The 27,716-nt window shown below is 38.0% G+C and overlaps 1 protein-coding gene across 1 annotated transcript in view; it reads left to right on the top strand.

Moving 5' to 3' along the window:
- Dap160 (dynamin associated protein 160) overlaps positions 1-27,716 on the top strand; it is a 531,520-nt gene that overhangs the window by 46,598 nt on the left and 457,206 nt on the right. Inside the window, exon 3 of the mRNA XM_090381606.1 lies at positions 4,551-4,614. Coding sequence (XP_090237732.1) covers positions 4,551-4,614 — 64 coding nt within the window. The remainder of the gene's footprint in view (positions 1-4,550; positions 4,615-27,716) is intronic.

Raw genomic sequence — 27,716 nt, 5'->3', positions numbered from 1 at the left:
CTCCCCCTCGACCTGGAGGTGGTGAGAAATGGAATGTTGTATCATCTGTCTAAGGGCGTGTCTCAGACCTGCTTGGGATTCGAGCTGAATCTTACCAACAACCAAAAATTTGAGAAGAGGAGACTTCAAGCACACATGCAGTGGGTGTGGCAGGACCGCTGGACAAATTCAACCAAGGGGGAAATCACCAGGAGATTCATCCCAGATGTTAGCAGAATCTATCCAAAATCCCCATTATGGTTTTCTCCAGGCTTGTATGCCACGTATTTGCTTACTGGCCATGGTTCAATAAAGGCAAAACTAACAACCTTTGGCCTAGAAGAGGACTCAACATGCGCCTGTGGAGGAATTGAGGACTGGGATCACCTCATGCACGAGTGCCCCCTCTACGATGACCTCCGCTGCCAGCTTATCACAAAGTTGACTTATATACCAAAAGGCAAAGAAAACCACTTACTGGATACTAAGGAAGAGTATCAAGCTCTCACCAACTATGCACAGCAGCTTTTCTTGAGGAGAAGACAACTAATTGCAGCAACATGATAACCCTCTACTAAATGAACCCAGGGACCCTGATGGTACTGGAACCAGGCAGCTAAACTTAACCAGCATTACCATCATTGGTGTGAACTACTATACATTCTCCAAAATGTCACCCATCAAAGATAACTACCTTTGAATAGAGACAACCCACAAATTAAGACAATCTAAGAAAGACAAAAGGTTCTTATTCTTCTGGACTTGTCTCTCATGGATGTGACCAATAAGACAATCTCCTAGATAAAGACTGACAATGCCACCGGCATGCCATTGGATGTCAACTTCTTTTCTTGGCCAACTAGCATTCCGAACCATGTACCCTAACTTGGTTCACTTTAATACCCCCTCCCCTGGTAGGGAGAGGGAGGGGACGGGTTTCTGTCTCCTCCCCCTCCCTGCTACACCCTTTTTTTTTCTCCTGGTGGGGCCAGTCTCCACTGACCTTTCTGGGGTTGCCTTCCCTATCATCACCATATTTCTATCTGTCCCCCCCCCCTTCCTCAGTCTTCACCCCTACTCTAACTAAATATGCATTTTATTCTATTTTATTTTTATTTTATTATAATTTTTTTTATTTATTTATTATTATTATTACTTTTTTTTTATTTATTTATTTATTTATTTATTTTATTTTTTTTATTTATTATTATTATTTTTTTATTTATTGATTTTTTTTTTATTATTATTATTTTTATTTATTTTTTTATTTATTTATTTATTATTATTATTATTATTTTTTTATTTTTTATTTTATTTATTTTTTTTTATTTATTATTTTTTTTTTTTTTAGGCCCTTGCCACTGAAATCTTAGGAAATTAGGTGGCAGGGCCTGCCAGAGTAATTACTTCTAATGCGATCCCTCTATGCCTGACCTGCCTCCTCGGGGTTAAGTGTGGGCAACGGGGGGTCCCACTAGGGGCCCAACGGCTAAAAGGTCAGAGGAACAACACAACATGACACTACACAACATAAACATGTACCTTACACTTTTTAAAATCTCTGGCCTTCACAGTGTTCTGTGTTTCACAAACAGAGTACACAACACGGAGATGGGGGAAACCCCTTGGGCCGTTAGACAATGAACACTTTACACTTTACACTTTATACAAGACAATGGTTAGGCCATACCTAGAGTACTGTGTACAGGTCTGGAGGCCTCATTTTAGGAAGGATATAGAGTTGCTAGAACAAGTACAAAGAAGGGCAACAAGATTGGTGAGGGGAAAAAAGGGTGCTCTTACCAAGAAAGGCTTAAGTTCTGCAAATTGCAGCACCTGGAGAGTAGGCACTTGCGAGGTGATCTGATTGAGGTGTACAAGGCCTTGAATGGGTTGAGCAAGCTGAATGCTGATGGGATTCTTCATCTTGCTCAGACTAAGAACCTGAGGGGGCACAGTTTCAAATTGAGGAAAGACAGTTGTAGAATAAAAGTTAACTGCAGCCATTATCAACCCACTGCAGGATGGAAGCCTCCTCAACAATTCATGCTGAGGGAAATGGACCATAATCTGCCACACTGGTCCAGTGTGCATTGGCAGATCGACCGTATTTAGCAGTCAGGGGCGTGAATCCCAGTCTACTCAAAGAGCGTGTGCTACTGCACTCCCGCTCCTGACCACTTGGCTGTGGGGGTGTAGAATAGATGTGCGGAAATTTGCCTTTAGCCAGCGGGTAGTTGATTTGTTGAACAGGCTTCCATCTTTTGTTGTGGAAGCTAATAGCCTAAATAAATTTAAGGCTGAGCTGGACAGGTATTTGGAATGAATGGAAGGATGAAATGGGAGGTTTTTTTTTTTTTTTTTTTTTGGCTGATGCTGCATAAGCTTTCTTTCTTGCATCATATGCCTCTGCTAATGTTATACACAGATCTGTGCTTTTTACTTCAAGATTTGTCACAAATCTTAAAACATTTTATGAAAAATCACTATCAGAACCTGCTAAATATCTTAGATGGCCATTTGGGCTAATTGGCACCTCATCAGTTGAAAGGCAGGAATTTGAATAAATGATTCTTTATGATGATGAAATAAACTTCATTTATTAAACAATGCTGGATAAAACAATTACAAAATTCCAGATTCAGTGCCTAAAAATCATCTGTTAAAAATGCATACTAAAGAAGGAAATGGAGAGGAAATTACACAGCCAAAAATGCATCAAAGATAGAAGATGATAGTTATGCTTTCCTTGTCCTTGAATAAGCTTGGAAAGTTGAAATAAAAAGCCAAAAATTGAAAGAAAGGAAAAATGAAAGTGCATTACTCAGACACTCTGGTATCATAAATCCATCTCATCTCCATTAGTGAGGTCTTTGAAGTAGTTAAACTTACTAAAATTTTAATTTTAGTAAGTCTAAAATTTACTAAGCAATGTCTATATGTGAAATAACAAAAAAAATTAAAAGATAAACAAACTTGAATAAAACCTAAACAATTACAACTGATAGATTATAAGAGTACTTAATTAGTGGTTCTAATACTAGCAAAAAACTCAAATCAAGTTAAAATGACTAATAAAAAAGCACAGTTGCTGCAACACACATTTTCATTTCTTTGTTTTTTTCTTTTGGTTTTTTTTTATTTTTTTCTTCTTTTAAAGTTTGTGGATTATTCGAGGACAAGGAAAGCAATCTAACTATCCCAGTCTTAATGTAATGAAAATTTTTTTGTATTAAAACCTATAGTTTTAACTGTATATATTAAAGTATATATACTTTAATACCATTTGTGGGTTGAAGGCTGAGAAGAAAGATGCTTGATGGTATTTGATTAGATTTGGATTATACTCTTTTGGAAAGTGGACCGTGTAGAATGGTTACTCCAAAGAACAGAAATAAAAGGGATAAATGAGGAAGAGAAAATGTTGGTTCTCTGAGTTTGCAGTTGTGCAGTGAATAGATATTGACTAATTGAGGTATCAGAGTGGCTTGGAAGAGAGAGGTGGAAATATCTATAAAAAAGGAATGCAGGAAGAAACTGAATGTGTGTGTGAGAGAGAGAGAGAGAGAGAGAGAGAGAGAGATGCTCTATTTTAGATAGTCTAGGAGCTTAGGGGCTGTGTTGAGAGCACCACTCGGTGTGTGAATGATATTCTACAGTAGGATAGATATGAAATTTTATGAAGTCAATAGCTTTTCAGAGGAAAAGTAATGCCAAGAGCAAAAAATGTTTTTTTTTTTTTTTTCTTTTTCAATGCAGAGGAAGCAATAATTGTAATATTTATATGCCAAGAGAGAGAGGTTAGAATAAGGGTTATCCCCAATAAAGACAAATGATCTCATATAGAAATCTGAGTAGTATCAAAAATGAGTGTGGGACCAGCAGACTTTATTTTAATTAGAAATAAGACAGAACTGAGTTTTAGAAGGATTAAAGTTAACTGTTTTTTTTTTTTCAGTCACATTGTTGGAAAATTACCTAGAAATCAGCATTTAAGAAATTTGTGGTGAATATTTGATAAGTCTTTGCTAAACATGGTTACTATGTGCTCCTGAATTTTATGTTGAAAATGTGGTATTAAGAAGAGTTTTGATTTTCTTGGTAACGAAGTGGCATTATAGTAGGGTTGAGTGTTTTTTCATGATATCAGGTAGTATTTAACTACTTATAGACATGTGTTTATTTTGATAGTTGGAATGTTCTTCATTCTGATGGTCAGCTGATTGTTTGCCTATGCTACAGCATAGCATAAATAATTAACATTTTATCTGGCTATAATTTAAAATTTATTCATTGGGGGCTAAGTCTGTATGAATCATGAAATATGTTTAAGAAAATTCAAAAATCATTAATTGAAAATATTAGACATTAGCTAGATGAGAGAGGAAGAGGGATAATAGTGCCATCTCACTGAAGATAGAAATAAAAAATTATGCTGTTCAATTTTCATTTCTTGATTTTTCTAAATTTGGGCCTCTGAAAGTGGTAAATTAAAAATAATTTAGTTAAATGTTTTACATTACAAATACAATATACTTTTTTAATTCTTAAAAGACCAATACAACTTTCAGGAGATCAAGCAAAGCACTTATTTCTGCAATCTGGTCTACCACCACCTATTTTAGCACACATATGGTAAGTAAGAAAGAGCAAGAAGTTAACTTTTTTTTTTTTGCATGTTTTTTTTTTTTAATGTTTAGATAGCTGTTTTCATAGTGTTTTTTTTTTTTTTTTTTTTTTTTTTTTTTTAATAAAATTGATTTTATATGAGAGTAGTTGAAGAAAAACAGGGCAGCCAAATAATACAGGAAAGTATAATTTATTATTGTATAGTTATTGATTACCATTCTTTCATTATAATTGCTGCCCACCTGAAAGATTTGCTTAGGTGTAACTATGGGTATTCCTATACCCAACCCATGACAGTTGGGAAATTTCATCAGCAAAGCACTTTAATTGATATTTTCAAGAGATTCTGTGACACTTATAACATTGTCTGTCTTTAAATTGGTTCTTTCATTTTGAGAAACTGGCCAAAGTCAAAGTGTAGTGGATATTCCAGTGTTTCCTATATCCATTATTCAGAATTTGCTTGACAGGCTGCTTGTGGCATCATTCTATAGTGTAATTACTAGTTAAACTGATTTAATCTTCATTTAATTAAAAAAAAAATTAATTTTGCTTGATAACAATATTAATTCACCTTATAACTTTAGGCTTTATGTTGTTCAGAGAGATTTGCTAATGCATGTTGTTAAAACTAAAATAAAGGTAACAAATCAGAATAGTTTTCAATACCCCTTCAGTCTGTCACCTTAGTGAATTTATTTTTGCATAAAGCATGGCTATTGCGAAATTTTCCCAATGTCAACAAGAATGTGTGCCACTGCCGTTCTGTATATCATACCATGCCCACAAATGTGAACAATTAGAGATTTTGAAGAGTAGTTATCTGGATATAGAATAGTATGCCTTAATGCTTGGAGCTTAAAGGTGAACAGGCATTTTGTGTGTTATCGGACACTCAGCCTTAAATGCTGATGGATCCAATATCTTTCTATTATAAAAGATTTAGGAGAAGTCTAGTTGGCCTGCCTCTCTAAAATCCACTTGTGCATACCTCGATGGTAAACCCTGTTACGTCACTTAGGTGGTAACGAATGTGTAGAGTGGTTCTCTTCAAGATGTCTGGTCAGCGTGAAGAGGAAAAGCCCAAACTTCCAGCACATGATAACACAATGAAACAAATGGCTCTCAGTCTCTGGCGGTTTTCACTCCCCCTCTTGCGGCAGTGAGAGGATCAGAGTGGAAGCAGAGGGTGCTAAGAATCTCTGGGTACAACCAGGCTGCCATGCACAGAAACTGAACTTGGCCTGTTACAACATAAGATTGCTCATCGGTGAAGATAGGATATTAAAACTGGAAAAGGAATTAGAAAATGTGAATTGGAATATCATCGGCTTGGCTGAAACAAGAAGAAGAAATTAATTGCTTATGTTTATCAAGTGGAAATCTGTACATCAATGGAAACAGTGAAGAGCAAAGGTGGAGTTGGCTTTCTGGTCCATAAAGATATAAAAAACAACATTTTTGGATTCAAAAGTATATTGCTGAGGTGGTAAGACTACTACTGAGGATTTCTAAGTGATACAAACTAAAGGTTATAATGATATTTGCACCAACATCGAGCCATGGTGATAAAGAGGTTAAAGAAATGTACATTGAAATTGAGAGACTTCTAGATGAACAGAAAACTCACTACACCATTATTATGGGGAACTTCAATGCTAAGGTTGGAAAGAGACAAAACATGCAGAAAGGGAAACTATAGGAAATTTTGGAATTAATGAAAGAGGTGAAAGACTTGTGGAATTTGCAGAATCTCGAGGAATGTCAGTAATGAACACTGTTTTCAAAAAAAGGGTGAACAAAAAGTGGTCATGGAAGAGCCCAAATGGATTAACAACTAATGAAATAGACTTCATCCTCACTAAAAGAAGATATATTGTGAACAATGTTACTGTCCTGAACAAAGTAAATGTTGGAAGTGATCACAGAATGGCAAGATGCACACTTGATATAGATAAAAGAAAGGAAAAAACTGACTCAAATAAATAATACAGTGGTTTTTGAGATAACAGAAGAAGAGAAAAAGGAGTATGTACTGGAGCTTAAGATAAAGTTTGAGCTTCTGAAGACCTTTCAGGACCAAGATATTGTCGAGGAATACAACAATTTTCTGAAAGTGATAAAGCCCGAGAAACCGATAGGTAAAAAAAAAAATCCAAAGAAGAAAAAATTAGTCAAGAAACACTTGTCATAATGAACCGAAGACTGTAAACAAAGATCAAGATAAACACTGACAAGGACAAAATTGAGTTATGCAAAGCATTAGAAACACTCAGAGGACATAAGATTTAACACAAGAAAAGTAGAACAAGCATTAAGTGAAAACAAAGGACTTAAATCAGCAGTAATGAGCAGTAATATAGAAAGATGCAAGCAGTGAGGAAGACAGATCACAAAGTAGTAACACATATGACATACCTGATATCCTTCCTGATGAGGTAGAACATGTTTTGAAGAATTCACAAACCCTGGGTGAAGATGAAGTTACTGTAGGGTTGTTAAAATTGGAGGAAGAAACATTATGCAGAAACTGGCAAGGCTCTTCACAAAATACATTCGGAAAGACCTAAGGAGTGGAATAATGCAATCATAATTTTGCTGCATAAGGACGGAGATAAATTGGAAATTATAGACCAATTTAGCTTGTTGTTCCACTTTTACAAGTTGTTCACAAGGGTCATTACTAATAGATTAGAAAGAATATTTGACGAGAATCAACCAAAAGAGCAAGCTGGCTTTAGGACGGGATTCTCAACTGTGGATCACCTTCACATAATATCACAGCTAATGGAAAAAGCAAATGAATAAAAAACACCATTATGCCTGGCATTTGTGGATTATGAAAAGGCATTTGACTCCATACAGCATAAGGCCAATGTTTTGGACACTGGAAAGGCGAGGCATAGACATTATGATTTTGAAGAAAATATATGAGAATGCTACCTACTTTATTAGACTAGACAAAGACAGCAAATTTAAAATTGAGAAAGGAGTTTGACAAGGCGACACAATATCTCCAAAGTTGTTTGCTGCTGCCCCTGAAGCTTTTAGAAGATTGGACTGATTGCAGAAAGGAGTCAATGTGAATGGACTCCTTTCTGCAATCTTGGGCATTCACCAAAAGAATGGAAGAGAAGCTGAAAACTACACAGTGAAGAATGGAACGAATTAATCAGACTATTAGATAAGAAGAGAAACATATGGATTAGATAGCAAACACAAAGGACATTCTTATCAAAACTAAAGAAGTGAAATGGACTTGGGCAGGCACTTAGCCCGAAGACATGATAACAGATGGACTAAGAAAATAACAGAATGGTACCCAAGAGGAGCTAAAACTTGGAAGACAACAATGGAGATGGGCAGATGAAATTCACGAGTTTGTGGGTAGTAAATGGATGGCCAATTCACAAAACAGAAGGAACTGGAAAGTTTCTGGAGAGGCCTTCATCCTGCTATGGATTGAAAATGGCTGATGATGATGATGCAGTAATGTTTAGATTTTTTTGCTAATTTAAAGTGTTTGCAACTTTTTTTTTTTTTTTTTTTTTAATGTCCTTACTTGCCCTTTCTAAATGTTGATAATGTAATGTTTTTGAGGGGACTTGTGGATTAATAATTTGTATATGAGAATAGAAAAAAATTTTCATAGTCAGGCATGCACAAAATATTGGATGTATCTGCTCCTTAGCCAAGTGGGAAGGAGCAGCAGTGCGTAGCACACGCTTCTTAATTAGACCAGGGTTAGAGCCCGTGATCACCAAACATGGAGGATGCGGCAAGGTCAGGGAATGACTGCCGCATATCCCCGGAGTAATATGGCCTTAGTTGCTAATGCTCCTGAAAACCAAATAACAACAACATCTGCTCCCCTCGTGTACATTGACATTTGATAGTGATGTAACTTAAACTTTGTATGTTTTGCAAGCAAACACCTAAGAGGAGATTTTAACCAACATTTGAGTTTTAATGGTAAAAGGTTTTAGCAAAAACTGCAAGGGAAATAAAAAGTAGCTATGTTCTTTTACTTAAAATAACAGTTGCAATTATATATATATATATATATATATAAAATCATTTGATGTATACAAGATGTGATTATTAAATAACATGACTGTTGCAATAAAATAAATAGAATGGTAATATATTTCATACCTTACAAGTTATCCCCCTTCAAAATAATTGCCTTGGGTTTGCAGATACTGTTCCATAGGTTTCTTCCAAGCATGCAGAATTGTTTCTGAAAGTCATCTTCTGTAAGCACTTTTAACACTTTGGTCATTTTTTTTCTGAATGTCTTAAGTGGGCTGAATATGATATGGTTCCTTTAAATGCCCTTTCAGTTTAGGGAAGAGAGAAAGTCAGAAGGGACTAGGTCTGGCAAGTAGGATGCATGTTCACACACGGGGATTTGTTTTTTGGCCAGAAACAGGCGAACAGAGAGCACATTGTATGCTGTAACTTTGTCTTGATGGAGCATCCAACCATCCTTCCACAATTCAGGTCTTGTAGTAGTAGTAGAAGTGGCAAATGATGCAAGAAAGCAAGTAAAAAAAAAAAAAAAAAAAACTACACACTTCACCCATCCATACCTTCCAAAAATTTTAGTTCATCCTTGGATTTATACACAACATCCACACCCATTCAGTTAGTGGGTGGTTAATTGTTGGAACAGGCTTCCAACAACTGTTGGAAACCTGTTCCAATAATTAACCACCCACTAGCTGAAGGCAAACTTCTGCACATCTAATTTGCAAACATCCTTTCTCAACTTGAATTTGTCCCCTCGTTTGTAGTCACAGCAAGAGGAAGAATGCCATTAACATTCTGCATACCAAATCCAATCACAGCTTTAAACATCTCAGAGATGTCTGATTGCACGATTACGCCCAGGGCTTTTTTATTCTCCACTACCTTGAGTGTAGTACCACACAGTTGATAAGTTACTCTCGGGTACTGCTACCCATATGCAATACCTTGCATTTGTCAATGTTAAGCTTCAACTGCCATTTCTCAGCCCATCGATCCCATTTTCCTAGATCTTGTTGCAGTAGCTCACCCTGATGACTGTCATTAACCATCCTGGGGAACTCCACTAATAACATTAGTCCACAAAGAGCAGTGCCCATTGATAATTACCCTGTCTTCTTCCATCCATTTATCTGTAGCAGTAACTTGTCCTTGATGACACATTGCTCCAGTTCGTACAGCAGTCTTTTGTGTAACAGTATCATAAGTATCATGTGCAACAGTATCAAAAGCCTTCCTGAAATCTAAGTATAGGGTGGCTATAATTTAAGTATCCCTATTCAGAGCAGGCACTTCCGTAGCCAGGTGGGAAGGAGCAGCAGTGCGAAGCATACGCTTCTTGATTAGACCGGGGTTCGAGCCCGTCACCACCAAATACGGAAAGGTCAGGGAATGACCACTGCATATTCACGGAGCAATATGGCCTTAGTTGCTAATGCTCCTAATAACAAACAAACCAATTCAGAGCTCTTAGAGGGGAACAGGTATTCTGTGTATTATCAGACACAGTCTAAAACACTGATGGATCCAATATCTTTCTATTATAGAAGATTTAGGAGAAGTCCGGTTGGCCTGCCTCCCTAAAATCCACTCATACACACCTTCTTGATGGTAAGCCCTGTTACGTCACTTAGGTGGCAACAAACATATAGAGTGGTTCTCTTCAAGATGCCTGGTCAGCGTGAAGAGGAAAAGACCAAACCCTCCAGCATATGACAGCACGATGAAACAAATGGCCCTCAGTCCCCAGTGGCATTCACTCCCCCTCTTACGGCAGCAAGAGGATCAGAGTGGAAGCAGAGGATGCTTCCACTCTGGGTACTGAAGCATCCAGTAAGCATCTGGAAGCTGGGTACGACCAGGCTGCCATGCACAGAAATTGAACTTGGCCTGTTACAACGTAAGATCGCTCATTGGTGAAGACAGGATATTAGAGCTGGAAAATGAACTAGAAAATGTGAATTGGAATATCATCGGTTTGGCTGATTCAAGAAGAAGAAATGAATCACTTATAAGTTTATCAAGTGGAAATCTGTTGTACACCAGTGAAAGGAGTGAAGGTGGAGTTCGGTTTCTGGTCCATAAAGATTTAAAAAACAACATTTTGGAATTCAATAGTACATCACCAAGGGTGTCAAGAATAATACTCAAGATTTCTAAGAGAAAAAGCTAAAGGTTATGATGATTTATCCACCAACATAGAGCCATGATGATGAAGAGGTTGAAGAAATGTACACCAAAATTGAGTCTTCTAGATGAGCAGAAAACCCACTACACTATTATTATGGGGGACTTCATTGCTAAGGTTGGAAAAAGACAAAACAGTGCAGAAAGGGGAACTATAGGAAATTTTGGAATTGGTGAAAGAAATGAAAAAGGTGAGACTTGTGGAATTTGCAGAATCTCAAGGATTGTCAGTAAGGAACACCTTTTTTTCAAGAAAAGGGTGAACAGAAAGTGGACATGGAAAAATCCAAATGGACTAACACTAATGAAATCAATTTCATCCTCACTAACAGAAGATATATCGTGAATGATGTTACCGTCCTGAATAAGGTAAATGTTGGAAGTGATCACAGAATGGTAAGATGTACACTTGCTATCTAAGATTACTGACTCGAGTAAATAATACAAAGGTCTTTGAGATAACAGAAGAGGAGAAAAAGCAGTATGTACTGGAACTTAAAAACAAGTTTGAGCTTCTGCAGACTGCTCAGGACCAAGATACTGACTAGGAATATTACAACTTTCTGAAAGTGATAAAGCTCAAGAAACCTATAGGGAAAAAGAAATCCAAAGAAGAAAATATTAGTCAAGAAACACTTGTTATGATGAACCGAAGGCGACAAATGAAGAGCAAGATAAACACCGACAAGGAGAAAATTGGGTATACTGAGTTATGCAAAGCCATTAGAAAGAGTCTTGGCATAAAAAGATTTTAACACAAGAAAAGTAGAACAGGCATTAAGGGAAATTTAATATGATAGCATAGCATAATTTATTATGGTACTCGGGTTTTTTTTTTTTTTTATAATCTGCAATTGATGTTTGAATAGGGTGGATGATAATTTTAATTTAAATTAGGAGTAAGTAAGTTGGGGTTTAAAAAAAAAAAAGTTGGGGTTTAAAAACAGAAGTTAAAATATGCGCAAGGAAGTAGAAGTGCACATCTCTGTCCTTGGTTGTCAATATTAAAGTTGAAAGTAAATGGTTAATACTGGAGGCCAATAGCCATAACAAGTGGCTTTCGTTATCCACGTCTTCAGTTGGCAATGATGGGTTGAGAGTGAATGTGTGAAAGGTGAATACCATAATAAATTAAGCTATGCTATCATATTAAGTCAATTATAAATGGTATTTTAAGTAATCTGCAATTATCGAATTGCATTAAGGGAAAACAAAGGACTTAAATCAGCAGCCATGAGCAGTAATACAGAAAGAAAAATGATACTGAAACTGAAGAATAGTGATGGTGTACTTATAAATAGCAGAGAAGGCATAATTCAAATAGCAGAAGACTACTATAGAGAATTATACTAGGAGCGAGGGAATGATGCCAGCAGTGGGGAAGATGGATTGCAAAGTAGCAACACATATGACATAACCGATATTCTTCCTGATGAGGTAGAACATGCATTGAAGAATCAGAAAGCCCCGGGAGAAGATGAAGTTACTGTAGAGTTGTTAAAATTGGGAGGAAGAGACATAATACAAAAACTGGCAAGGCTCTTCACAAAGTACATTAGAAAAGGTGTGATGCCTAAGCAGTGGAATAATGCAATCATAGTTTTGCTGCAAATGAAAGGAGATAAATTGGAAATTATAGACCAATTAGCTTGTTATTCCACATCTACAAGTTGTTCACAAGGGTCATCACTAAGAGATTAGAAAGAATAGTTGATGAAAATCAACCGAAAGAGCAAGCTTGCTTTAGGACAGAATTCTCAACTATGGATCACCTTCACATAATATCACAGCTAATGGAGAAAACAAATGAATATAAAACACCATTATGCCTGGCATTTGTGGATTATGAAAAGGCATTTGACTCCATACAGCATAAGGCATTGTTTCAGGCAATGGAAAGACAAGGCATAGATACCCCATATATTATGATTTTGAAGAAAATATATGAGAACACTACCTCCTTTATTAAACTAGACAAAGACAGTAGAAAATTTAAAATCGAGAAATGAGTTTGACAAGGAGGCAATATTCCAAAGCTGTTTACTGCTGCTCTTGAGGAAGCTTTACGAAGATTAGACTGGTCGCAGAAAGGAGTCAGTGTGAATGGAGAGTACCTAAACCATTTACGATTTGCAGATGTTATTGTGGTCATAAGCCACGATCCCAAAGAATTAGAGGAAAATCTTAATCAGTTATGCAGAGTTAGTAAGGATTTTGGACTAAAAATGAATATGGCTAAAACAAAAGTAATGATAAAAAAGTATGCCACAGAAAGGGACATAATGATTGAAGGAGCAGTAATTGAAAAGGTGGAGTCATATACTTATCTCGGACAAGTTATCTGTAATAATGATGAATGGCTGGAAGTCAAGTGAAGAATAAATTTTGGATGGATAGCATTCAGGAAATATAGTCACATACTGAAGAGCAATATCCCAGTTTGTCTGAAATGCAAAATAATGAACCAATGTATACTCTGCACCATGACTTATGGAAGCGAAACTTGGGCACTCACTAAAAGAATGGAAAAGAAGCTGAAAACTACACAGTGACAAATGGAATGAATTATATTAGGAATCAGACTGTTAGATAAGAAGAGAAACATAGGATTAGGTAGCAAACACAAAGGACATTCTTATCAAAACTAAAGAAGTGAAATGGACTTGGGCAAGCACTTAGCTCGAAGACATGATAACAGATGGAATAAGAAAATAACAGAATGGTACCCAAGAGGAGCTAAAACCTGGAAGACAATGATGGAGATGGGCAGATGAGATGAAATTCACGAGTTTGTGGGTAGTAAATGGAAGGCCATTGCACAAAACAGAAGCAACTGGAAAGTTGCCGGAGAGGCCGTCATTCTGCAGTGGATTGAAAATGGCCGATGATGATTCAGAACTCTAAGCAGTAAGCGGAATGTCACCAAAATTAGCAAGTAAACTATTCAAGGATCCTGTGAAAAAAAAAAAAAATTCCAAAATCTGCCGATAGGGGATAATATGGTGCTGTACAAGAGGAAAGACATGACTAAATACCAACAAATAAATAACTAAGATAAACCTTAATGAGATTACAAATTAATTCTGCTCTTTGCAAAAAAAACAGAATTGCACTAAAGTTTTAAATCCAAACGAAAAAAATTACACTTAAGGGAGCAGAAAATTTACATAAATCTGAGTTAATTTAATTTTCTCAGCAGCAGAGAGCTATAAAGGCACAATGCAAACATCGCAAGCGTATTCTGTAAGTTTACTGTTAACATTATTCCTGAACGGCAGCAAAGTGGATGTCTGGACGAGACAATTTTTATGCAAAATGGGGCTCCTCTTCATATCGCATGACACCAGTACAGCAGCTTCTCTGGCATCACTTTACTGCAGAAAGATTCATTAGTCATTTGTTTCCCATTAAATGGCCACCATGTTCACCTGACCTTACGCTGTGTGATTTTTGGCTGTGGGGTCATCTCAAGGCCAATGTCTACCGAGAAAGTGCAGCTTATACAGCATCAGCCAAAATAAAAAAAAAAAAAAAAAAAAATCGCACTATTTCCTCCAGATGCCTGTCCAGTTCCACATTAAATTTATTTAACATCTCAACTTCCACAACAACAGATGGAAGTTTGTTCCGACAATTAACCACACTCTGGCTAAAGGCAAATTTCTGCACATTATTCTACATCTGTCTTTTCTTAATTTGAATTTATGCCCCCTTAGGTTCGTAATCTGAACAAGTGAAAAGATCCCATCAGAAGTCAGCGTGCTCAACCCATTCAAGGCCTTATACACCTCAATCAGATCACCACGCAGGTGCCTAGTCTCCAGCCACTGTAATTTGCAGAACTTAAGCCTCTCTTGGTAAGAGGATCCCTTCATTCTCCTCACCAATCTTATTGCCCTTCTCTGTACACGCTCAAGCAAATCTACATCCTTCCTAAAATGAGGCCTCCAGACCTGTACGCAGTACTCAAGGGGTGGCCTGACCATTGCCTTATACAGAGGGACAATCACCTCCTTCTCCCTGCTAGAAAAATTCCTATATATCATTGACAAAAACCCATGACCTGCCTTGGCAGTCTGTCTGCATTGCTCAGAAAACCATATCTGACTGCACAATTACTCCCAGGTCTTTTTCATTTTCTACCACCTTAAGTGTAGTACCACACAGTTGGTACGTTTCTCTGGGGTTTTTTCTACCCATATGCAGTACTTTGCATTTGTCAAGGTTACACTTCAGTTGCCACTTCTTAGCCCATCTGCCCAAATTATCTATATCCTGTTGCAGTAGCACACTGCCATTACTGTCATTAACAACCCTGCCAACCTTTGTATCATCTGCAAACTTCGACATTAAGCAAGCCTGATATACCTTCATCAATATCATTGATAAATATACAAAACAACAGTGGACCCAAAACCGAACCCTGTGGGACTCCACCAACAACATTAGTCCATGAAGAGCAGCAACCATTAATTACCACCCTCTGTCTTCTCCCACTCAACCATCCTTTTATCCATTGTAGCAACTTACCCTTAATACCATTCTGCTCCAATTTGTAAAGCAGTCTTCCATGTGCAACAGTATCAAAAACTTTCCTGAAATTCAAGTATATGATATCAAAATTATTTTTTGCATCCAGTTCCTTTGTGACAACATTGTAGTATCCAATCAAATTTGTCACACAAGACTTCCCCTTAACAACCCATACTGTGTCTGATCTAATACTGCAGTCTTGTCTAGGTGATCCTACATCACTTCTTTAATCAGTGACTCCATTATTTTACCCTAAACAGAAGTTAAACTAACTGGTCTGTAATTACTCATGCCACCCTTCGATTCCCATTTGTGAATTGGGTCTACATTTGCACATCTCCAGTCCGTGGGAACCTCTGACCTCCCCTGAATCCAAGGATGCTCTCATAAATATGGCTAAGGGTTTGCTTAGTTGCTTTGCCGCCTCCTTTAATATAACTGGATAGATCCCATCCACTCCAGGTGCCTTTCTTATGTTTAACTTCAACAATTTCTTCTCCACTTTGCTCTCAGTTATTACAAAATCATTAAGCACCCTGCTACAATTTGATAACCTTCTGCCATTTTCCCTACAAGTAACACCATGTAGAAAACATGGTGTTACTTATGCAGCTTGTGATGAAGCGTAACAAAATTTGGCTTTGCAGTGTAGAAAGCAAGCTTATGCGGCATCAGCCAAAAAAACCCCTCCCATTTCACCCCTCCATTCGTTTCAAATGACTGTCCAGCTCAGCCTTAAATTTATTTAGGCTATCAACTTCCACAACGAAAGATGGAATTCTGTTCCACCAATCAACTACCTGCTGGCTAAAGGCAAATTTCCACACATCTATTCTACAGCTGTCTTTCCTCAGTTTGAATCTGCCCATTAGATTCTTAATCTGAGCAAGAGGAAGAATCTCATCAGCATTCAGCTTGCTCAACCTACTCAGTGCCTTATATGCCTCAATCAAATCACCTCTCAGGTGCCTACTCTCCAGGCACTGCAATTTTCGGAACTTAAGCCTTTCTTGGAAAGAGCACCTCTTTGTTATCCCTCACCAAACTTGTTGCCCTTTTTGTACTAGCAACTGTACATCCTTCCTAAAATGAGGCCTCAACCTGTACACTACTCAAAGTGTGGCCTGACCATTGCCTCGAACAATGGGATAATCACCTCCGTGTTCCTGCTAGCAAAATTCTTATATAACATTGACAAGACTCCATGACCTACCCTGACAGCCCTTCTCTGTCTGCATTGCTCAGCAAACTTCATATCTGACTGCATAATTATCCCCAGGTCTTTTTCATTTTCCACTTCCCTGAGTGTAGTACCACACAGTATGTTTCCCTTGGGATATTGCTACCCATATGCAGTACTTTGCATTTGTCAATGTTACACTTCAGTTGCCACTTCTCAGCCCATTTACCCAACTTATCTAGATCCAGTTGAAGTAGCATACTGTCTTTACTGTCATTAATAAGCCTGCCAACCTTTGTATCATCTATAAACTTGGACATTAAGCCTGATATACCTTATCAATATCATTGATGAATACACAAAACAACAATGGGTCCAGCACCAAACTATGGGGAACTCCACTAATGACATTCATTCACGAAGAGCAGTGTGTCCATTGATTACCATCCCTTTATCCATTGTAACAACTTTCCCTTAATTCTATACTGCTCCAATTGTACAGCATTCTTCCACGTGCAACGATATGAAAAGCTTTCCTGAAATCCAAATACAGTGGATTCCAGTTATTTGGGTCACCGGTTAATTGGGGCAGCCATTTATTTGGGGCAAATCTTAAAAAAAACAAAACCCAATCAAGAAAATAGGCAGTGCTTACTTCGCTTAATTGGGACAACATGTCGTTTAATCGGGGCAGTAGACCGCAGCACTGGAGATTACCATATGATTGTCTCCAACTGTATCACGTGGTTCGGTCGGATTTCTAGAGGTCACAACCATATAAACTATAAAAACAGTTAGCAGTCACCTGTTTATTGGGTTTTTCTGTTAGTGAAATGAACATATAGTAAACTTGATCTTATTGAATTTGCAAGAATACCGACAGTTGGAATTCTGTGTGTTATTATGGTGAAATGTGTTTACGCTTCCATGGAATCTTCAATCATAAAAAAATTAATTTTCAGAATCTTCTCTTCATTCCTATTTTTAAAGCTTCGTAACTTGTTACTCTGTTCTCACTTGCATGTATCGTGTTACGAGCGATTTGTGTGTGCAGTTATTGATTTTTATACTGTTTTAAATTTTAACCCCCACCCACAAATGTCAATGAACATAAATGTCAAACAGGAAGTTTGACATTTCTAGGCATATGTACATACTAACTAGTTGGGTAATATGTACATACCAACTAACTAGTTAGTATGTACATATTACAGTATGTATTAATTATTCTGATTATCATATAATCATCAGATTTTCACGTATCATTTAATTTTTTAATTGGTAAGGTAATCAAGGGTAAATTTGTGCTTAATATATTTTTACTTTTATAGCCTGTGGATAATATTCTTCCTATTTTCGCTAATTAGAATCGCTGTTTAATAGAATTAAATGTATTTTTAACTTTTTTATGTGAAACTTCGGATAATTGGGGCAGCCGCTTAATCAGCCAAAATGGACTAGTCCCGATGTGTCCCAAATAACTGGAATCGACTGTATATGATATCAAAATTATTTTTTGTATCCAGTTCCTTTGTGACCACATCATAGTATCCATTCAAATTGGTCAGACAAGACCTCCCCTTTAACAAACCCATGCTCTGTCTTAACTATTCCTGCAGTCTTGTCTAGGTGATCCACTTTTGGCATGGTGTACACTAAAATGACTCTTTATATCTTCCAAAAGGTGGTGACTAATAACTTATTAGCTGAAAAAGAGGCGTCCGTAGCTGAGTGGTCAGGAGTGGGAATGCAGTAGCACACAGTCTTTGAGTAAACTGGGGTTCAAGCCCCGATTGCTAAATATGGTCGATCTGCCAACCCGCACTGGACCAGCGTGGCAGATAATGGTCCATTTCCCTCAACATGAATTGTTGATTAACTGAGAAACAAGTTTTAATTGTAATGTTGCAGTAGCTTTCTGTTAAAAATTTTGGACATAATGATGGATACTCATCTTTTGGTATTTAGAAATAAATTATATTTCTTAGGTAATATGACTTGAAAAGACTAGTCCACTTTGGATACTATTATTCAATGGAAAACATCAGTTATGGATGCATTAGCATTAGTAGAGGCATTTGATGCAAGAAAGCAAGCTTATGCAGCATCAGCCAAAAAAAAAAAAAAAAAACCCACTTCCACTTCACCCCTCTGTTCGTTCAAAATACCTGTCCAGCTGAGCCTTAAACTTCTTTAGGCTATCAACCTCCACCACAAGTGATGGAAGTCTGTTCCACCAACCAACCACCCGCTGGCTAAAGGCAAATTTCCGCACGTCTATCCTACATCTGTCTTTCCTCAATTTGAATTTATGCCCTCTCAGGTGATTTTTCTGAGCTAGAGGAAGAATCCCATCAGCATTGAGCATGCTTAACCCATTCAAGGCTTTATACACCTCTATCAGATCACCTCGCTGGTGCCTAGTCTCCAGACACTGTAATTTGCAAAATTTAAGCCTTTCTTCGTAAGAGCACCCCTTTGTTCCATTCACTAATCTTGTTGCCCTTCTCTGTACTCGTTCCAGCAGCTCTACATCCTTCTTGAAATGAGGCCTCCAGACCTGTATACAGTACTCTAGGTGTGGCCTGACCATTGCCTTATACAATGGAATAATCACCTCCTTATCCCTGCTGGAAAAATTCCTGTATATCATTGACAATACTCCAGGAGCTACTCTTGCAGCCCATCTGCACTGCTCAGAGAACTTCATATCTGCCTGCACAACCACCCCCAAGTCCCTTTCATTCTCTACCACTGTCAGTGTAGTACCACAGAGTTGATGCGTTGCTCTGGGGTTGCTGTTTCCCATGTGTAGTACTTTACATTTGTCAATGTTAAACTTCATTTGCCACCTCTCAGCCCATCTGCTCAACCTTTCCAGATCCTGTTGCAGCAGCATAGTGTCAGTAGTGTCCTTGACAACCCTGCCAACCTTTGTATCGTCTGCAAACTTGGACATTAAGCTTGATATACCATCATCAATATCATTTATAAATACAGAAAACAATAATGGACCCAACACTGAGCCCTGAGGGACTCCACTAATAACATTAGTCCACGATGAGCAGTGTCCATTGATTACCACTCTCTGTCTTCTCCCCCTCAACCACCCCTTTATCCATAGCAGCAATTTGCCTCCAATGTCACACTGCTCCAATTTGTGTAGCAGTCTTCCATGTGCAACAGTATCAAAAGCCTTTCTAAGATCCAAGTATATAATATCAAAGTTATTCCCTGCATCCAGTTCTTTTGTGACTGCATCATAGTATCCAATCAAGTTGGTCAGGCAAGACTTCCCCTTAACAAAACCATGCTGTGTCTGAGCTATAACTGAAGTCTTGTCTAAATGATCCTGCAGTGCTTCTTTAACCAGTGCCTCCATTAATTTTCCTGGAACAGAAGTTAAGCTCACAGGTCTATAATTACTTGTGTCAGCCTTTGATCCTCCTTTGTGAATTGGGGTCACATTTGCACATTTCCAGTCTATGGGTACCTCCCCTGAGTCCAAGGAAGCTCTCATAATTATGGCTAAGGGTTTGCTTACTTCCTGTGCTGCCTCCTTTAATATAACTGGATAGATCCCATCCACCCCGGGTGCCTTTCTTGTGTTTATCTTCAACAGTTTCTCCTCCACTTTACTCCCAGTTATTTCAAGATTCTGTAGCTTTCTGCTAGAGTTGAATACACCTCTGGCATTCCCCTTGCTGAATAACTCCTCATGTGTGAATGTCGATGCAAAATATTCATTTAGTTTGTTAGCTACCTGAGCAGGATCATCAACAGTTGACCCATCAATATCAAGTGGACCAATCTGATTCATCCCCTTCCTTCTAGAGTTTACATAAGTAAAGAACTCTTTGCTGTTTTTCTTTGCATCCCTTGCCAAGGATTTCTCGTAATCTGCCTTCACCTGCCTAACCTCCTTTGTAACTTGGTTGCATATCAACTTGTATCTATCATAGGCTTCTGTGTCATGTGTTAATTTGTAAGTATCCCATGCATTTTTCTTCTCTGCCATATGCCTCATTAGTTCATCTGACATCCATTTTGGCCTAAACCTTGAACAGTATTTCTTAGTTGGTATGTAAAGCCTAGTAGCTTCCAAGATAAGTTCTTTGAATGCTTCCCATTTTGAATTTGCTGTTGGTAACATCATCAGTTGGTCCCACTGTATAGAATTTAAATACTGTCTCAGTCCATCGTAGTCGCCTTTACGGAAGCAATAACCCTTCCCTTTACCCCTAATGGTAGTTACCTCTTTGAGCAAAATACCACTTCAGCACACTGTGATCACTGCCACCTAGTGATTCATTTATCTGCAGATTCTTAATGCATGAAGAATCACTGCTGATAATCAAATCAAGAGTATTACTCCCTCTAGTTGCCTCCCAAACATGCTGATGTAGAAAACAATCATCCAATAAATCCACAAAAGGCCTGCTAGTGCGTGAGTAACCAGCCCCCAAATTCCAGTCAATATCTGGGAAATTAAAATCTCCCATTATAAGACTCTCTGATTTACTGGCCCACTCTATTTCCCTGTACAGTTCCTTATTATACTCATCAGAGTCATTAGGCCTATAGCACACTCCTACTCTCAATTTTGATCTCCCAATGCTTATGTCACACCAAACTGACTCAACACTGCACTGTCCAGCGATGTCGACTGGCTTCACTTCCTTGGTTTTTATGTGTTTCTTAACTAATAGCATAACCCCTCCCCCCTTCCTATCCTGTCTATACTTTCTGTAGACGTTGTACTCCCCAAATTGCAGTTCTTCATCCCTTATATCTGTGTGACATCACATCTCTGATATCCCAACAATATCTGCCTTTGATGTTTTGAGCAATACCTCAAATTCATCAAATTTATTTACTAAACTCCTAGCATTGGTGTACACACACAAGTATACCTGCACCTGTTTCTATTCTTAGCTACCCTAACACAACCCATGTGTTTACTTGTACCGCAATGGCTCCCAGCAGTCTCTGAAATACCAAGCATCTTGTTTTTCAGGCTTCTGCTCATTCTAATAGAATAGAAGCAGTGCAAGAATCTCTTTCACCTCTGCCAGTGGCTACTGTCAATCTATTGGTCTTTGTCTCCCCCCAAGCTAGCAGTTTTCCGACCCACCTAACACTGCCTCGATAGCATCAGCAAATATTCTTGCACCCTTTCTATTTAAGTGTATCCCATCCCTGTAGAAGCAATCTCTCCTGTTAACAAGTACAGTCCAGGCTGAAAAAAAAATTCTACCCCTTGAGCCTTGCACAATCTTTCCAGGGCCGAATTGATCGACAAGGCTCTCATCATATACTCCCTCCTATCGTGTCTGGGCAGAATTGCAGACACTTTCAAATTCAACCCTAATGCTTCTAAAGTGCAAACACTTGGTATTAATATTTTTTGATATGGGAAAGCTTTCGACTTGATTTAGTATCTTAAATGACCTATTTAACTCTGGTCTCTGTCATTTCATTAAAACTTATTACCTACATTTTGTCATCAATCCAAATTCCATTACAGCACTGAGTAATGTCCTCTATGTATTTTAGCAAAGTTTAAGGCAAACAAAAGGCTTACTGAAAGTGCAGTAAGATGTTAACCATTTGAATTCATGAGTAAATATCAGAATGGCTGATGGATTTGGATTCTCCTTGCAAAACACAGTATTATCATACACGTTTTCTTGCAAATGGAAGCTTCAATCCGAATTACCTTGAGTAAACCACCCTTCAGTGGTATTGAATCTCTTAGGAATGAAATTTCAACAAAAACTGACACTCCTTGATCATAATTATCAATTCATGAGAGAATGTATGAGAAACTAATTTCCATTATATTTTGTCCTGCTTTTCCTAGAGAGCAGACAGATATTCTTTACTCCACTTTATATTATGTACTTACTCAATATAGATAATGCAGAGCAAAGTGATCAGTATACTGGTAATAAGATTCAGTTGTTTAATGTTACATAATATTACAAAGCTGTTGACCTCTGATATTCTTCCAAAAGCTAGAGGTTTTGTAATTTTTATCAGAAAAAAAATGCATTTTATATTAAGATACAGTCATAGCAGCGGTTCCCAACTGGTGGTTTGTGAACCCCCCCGGGGTTCACGAAAGTGTTCCAGGGGGTTTGCACTAAAAATTCTATAATGGCGTCTGCTTAGATTTACATAGGTATATTGTTGTAAACTACAAAATATAAACAAAGTAAAATCAAATTAGTCTTTTTTTTTTTTTTTTTTTTTTCAGAACCTGTAGTACTTAGTACTGTGCATAAGTTGAAAGAAGGTACTTGTTGACATTAGACTTGAACTTCTGTAGATTGTAATTTTCAGGAAATACATAAGAAGGAAGGTCGTTCCAGAAAACGGAAATTGAATGAATAAATGAGGAAGAAGAAAAGCTGGTTCTGTGAATTTGAACTTGGACAGTGAAAGGATGTTGACTGGTTGCGGCACGTGTTCAGATTGCTTTGAAAGAGAGCTGGAATTATAGAAGCCAATTCAAAAGAACAGTGCCTATGGAAGTGTCTATACAAAGGTCTATGAGATAGAGATTTGGTTTTTTTTTTTTTTTTTTAGGAGCATTAGCAACTAAGGCCATATTGCTCCGGGTATATGCGGTGGTCATTCCCTGACCTTTCCGTATCCGCTGTATTTGGTGGCTCACGAGCCCGAGCCCTGGTCTAATCAAGAAGTGTGTGCTATGCACTGCTGCTCCTGCCCACCTGGCTACAGAGGTGTCCCTATGAGATAGAGTGGAAAGACTCTGTTAGAGATGAGACTGTTGTGCGATAGCACAGTGGTATCATCACGGTCCTCCCCACACTGAGTGGAAAAGGCCCTGGTTCGACTCCTGTCGATGACGCAAGGAATTTTAATTAAATATATGGGGTGACCCTAATATCATAATTTAGTTGGGTTTTTTTTTTTTTTTTTTTTTTTTTGTTAGAGATTTAATTAACCTAACTGCCCTCTTTTGAATGGAATCTAGAAGCCTGAGAGAGCTTTTGGGGGCACTGCCTCAGATGTGCGAACAATATTCTGTGGCCAGATTTGAGATTTCTACAAAGTCAACAACAGTTTGGAAGAAAAGTAATGCCAAGAGAAAACCAAGTTTTTAGGATGCAGAGGAAACAATATGTGTAATGTGCTTTATGCCAGGAGAGATTAGAAGTCAGTGTAATCCCCAAGATCTTACCTAGAAATTGGGGTGCCATTGAAGATAACCATACGAGCAGAAGAATCCTTTTTGCGAGATATAAGACAAGACTGAGTTTTAGTAAGATTGAAATTAAGTTATCTTTGCCCCACTAGAGAATTACCCTAAGATCAGCATTTAAGGAAATGGTAGTGGATATTTGAGAAGTTGAAGCTGTTTGAGCAAGGCAAGGCTTCTCAAACTAGAAGGTGGAATGCAATGTGCCATCATCAGCAAAACTATGGATAGGATTTCTGGTCAATGGAAGAAGGTAATTAATATACAAGAGGAAAAGAGTGGGAGAAAGAACTGAATCTTAGGGAACACCAGCATTAGTGGAGAAGTTAGAAGACAGCCATTAACCAGTGAGCGATCAGAGATAAAACTGGATAGTCAATTACAAAAAACAGCTGGCAAACCATAAGATGAAAGCTTATTTAGAAGACCTTTATGCCAAACACGAACGAAAGCCTTGGAGATGTCAAGAGCAACTGCTTGTATTTCACCCAACTTTTCCATTGAATTTGCCTATAAATGGGTCACATAAACCAGAATATCACCAGTGGATTGACACTGACTGAATCCATACTGGTGATCGTTGATCAGACGGACTGTTTCTAGATAGTTAAGAGTTGGCGCTTAATTGATTTCTCCATTACTTTAGAAAAAGTAGAAGTAATTGCAATGGGACAATAATTAGATGGGACAGAACCTCCCTTTTTAGGAACTGGCTGGATATGAGCAACTTTCCAATAGAAGGAAACGCACCTTTGGAATAAGGAAGTGAAAAAAGCAGCAAAGAACAGAAGTAACTGCCGACCGGGCTAGCCGAGTGGGTAAAGTACCTGCCCGGCAACCCAAAGGTCGCGGGTTCGATTCCCGCCTCGGGCTTGGATCAAAGTACTGCAAAAACCTTGGGAGGTGCAATATGGCCACAGAAGCCGATGCGCCAACAACTACCAAATCAAAAAAAAAAATCAGAAGTAACTTCAGGAGCTCGGGTTTTGAGAACAAGTGGAGAAATACCATCAGGACCTGGAGCTTTCCTAGCATCAGATTCACCAAAATCCTTCTGACATCCTTTTGACGGAAGACCACAAGAGGCATTGAATGGAGTGTACTGAGAATGGTTTGAGGTGATTTACCAAGATCATCAATACATGAGTTGGAAGAAAAATAGGATGCCAGCAGGTCAGCTTTATCTTTGGCTGATGTGGCACTAGAACCATCTGGTTTTGACAAAAGTAGGAACGGAGATGGGCAAAAATTGCAGCCAATAATTTTGGCAAGAGATCAGAATGGTCAGCTGCCATTGGACAAGAAACAAGTTTTCTACTCTTAGCCTGTTCAAAATCTAGTTTGGACTGATTAATAACTGCTTTACAAAGTATAAATGATACTTAATAATAAAAATTACTATTATTATGCTATGTTGCTTATAAAAACGTAGTACTGGAAATATTTTGTAATAAAAATTCAGAAATATAAGATTTCAGAGCATACAGGCTTAGTGGTTCGCTTAAAAAATATTATGTTGAAAGGATTCACTAAAAAAATTTTACATTGAAAGGGGTTCGTGATAAAAAAATATGTTGAAAGGGTTCCCAAGTCAAAAAGTTTGGGAACTGCTGAGTCACAGGATTGTTTACTAGTATGGTTTGATTTCAGACATTGCACTTGGGATTTTTCTGTCTAGGATTGTCTGCTAAGCACTATCAACTAATTATCACTGCTTCAGGAAGATTCAGAAGACTTTTCCATTTCAAAAATATTGATTCCAAGTTTTATTTGGTTTTAAGAGACTTGGTTTTAAGAGCATTTCAAATAACCTATCATAAGGAGATTTAAATTGGATTTTTGTTTTTTTTTTTTCATATGGCTGGTATTCTCTCACTCAGCATTTTTTTTTTTTTGGGAAATTGTTGACATGCTGCCAAGCACAATTTGATAATTTGTTATATTTCAGGTTTTCTTTTCAGTTCCCAACTGGTGCCTCCATAGCCAGGTGGGCAGGAGCAGTAGTGCGTAGCACATGCTTCTTGATTAGACTGGGGTTCGAGCCCGTGACCACCAAATACGGAGGATGTGGAAAGGTCAGGGAATGACCACTGCATATCCCCGGAGCAATATGGCCTTAGTTGCTAATGCTCCTAAAAACCAAACAACAACAATAAGCTGTTTATTGAAGCTGCTTTCTTCAATGAACAAAAAAAATAAAATTTCTGCTATGCTTTTGTTGGCTTACCATGACCTTGGCAATAGAGCTGTTTTGTAACTAAGTCAGAATTATCCTACTTATTTAATCTACCGTGGTAATCAACTTTCAAAAGGGGACTGATAGAATTAACTAACAAGAGTTGGATAAAAGATTCTAAAATAAATTTCAGAGTTGCTGCAGGGCAAAAGCCAGAGGTTTGCCATTAATGGATATTCTTCAGTTTGGTGTGAAGTCAGAAGTGGATTTCTCTCCAAGAATCGGTTCTTGAACCACTGTTTCTGGTTTTTATAAACTACAACAAAAGGGTAAAGGGTGTGATGTCAAAATTTGCCGGAACATAAAGATTGGAAGAGTTCTTAATGATCAGTGCTAAGCAGCATGATTTGAACAGGCTTCAAGTATGGTCTGAAAAGTGGCATTTTTGGAATAGCTATTCCCCAAGGTTACACTTAGGGAATAGCAATTCCAAAAATAACTTATACACTTAGTGGGGTTGAATTAAAAACAGTAGAGGAAGAAAAGGATCTGGGAGTTATGATATGGGCAGAGATGAAGTTTTCTAAGCAGTGAAACTGGCAGGTAGGAAAGTCCACGGTGCCCTATTTGATGGTTTGTCGAACAATATCGTGTAGAAATAGAGGTCATTGTCCCTCTGTATAAGGCAATTGCAAGACTGCATTTGGAATACTGTGTCCAAGTATGGAGACCTCATCTTAAAAGAAAAAAAAACAGACATTGACCTTGTTGAAAGGGTCCAAAGATGGACAACTCACATGGTAAGAGTGGCAAAAAGGAGCAACCATATGAGGAAAGACTGTTTGTTGGCTACAGAGCTTTGCAACAAGGCACCTTGGATGGGATCTGATTGAGGTTTATAAATCTCCGAGAGGGGAGTTAGTAAAGTAGATGAAAGTGGAATTTTCACTGTATAAAGAATTCCAGAAGTAGGGGCCATCAAGGGATGGTTGAGTGGGAGATGGCAGAGAGTGGTAATAAATGGACACTGCTCTTCGTGAACTAATGTTATTAGTGAAGTCCCCCAGGGTTCGGTGCTGGGCCCATTGTTGTTGTTTTGTTTATTTATGATATTATTATTATTATTATGAGCCATATGGTGCAAGGAAGCCTGAGGCTTATGCTGCACCGGCCAAAAAAAAAAAAAAAAAAATTCCTTATTACACACACACACACACACACACACACACACACACACACACACACACACACACACACACACACACACACAGAGAGAGAGAGAGAGAGAGAGAGAGAGAGAGAGAGAGAGAGAGAGAGAGAGAGAGAGAGATCACCAAGAAAGGGAAGAATGATGATATATGATATTGATGAAAGTATATCAGGCTTAATATCCAAGTTTGTAGATGATACAAAGGTTGTCAGGATTGTTAATGACACTAAAGACAATATGCTACTGCAACAGGATCTAGAAAAGTTAAGCAGATGGGCTGAGAAGTGGCAACTGAAGTTTAACATTGACAAATGCAAAGTACTGCATATGGGTAGCAGTAACCCAAGAGAAGCATACCAACTATGTGGTACTACACTCAGGGATGTGTAGAATAAAAAAAGACTTGGGGGTAATTGTGCAGTCAGATATGATGTTCTCTGAGCAGTGCAGATGGGCTGCCAGAGCAAGTCATGAAGTTTTATCAATGATATATAGGAATTTTGCTAGCACAGACAAGGAGGTGATTATCCCTTTGTATAAGGCAATGGTCAGGCCACACCTTGAG

The sequence above is a fragment of the Mastigoproctus giganteus genome, chromosome 9, assembly GCF_048544385.1.
Source record: "Mastigoproctus giganteus isolate SK-2022 chromosome 9, ASM4854438v1, whole genome shotgun sequence".
Taxonomy (NCBI): domain Eukaryota; kingdom Metazoa; phylum Arthropoda; class Arachnida; order Uropygi; family Thelyphonidae; genus Mastigoproctus; species Mastigoproctus giganteus.
This window is presented reverse-complemented; position numbering and strand designations above follow the sequence as displayed.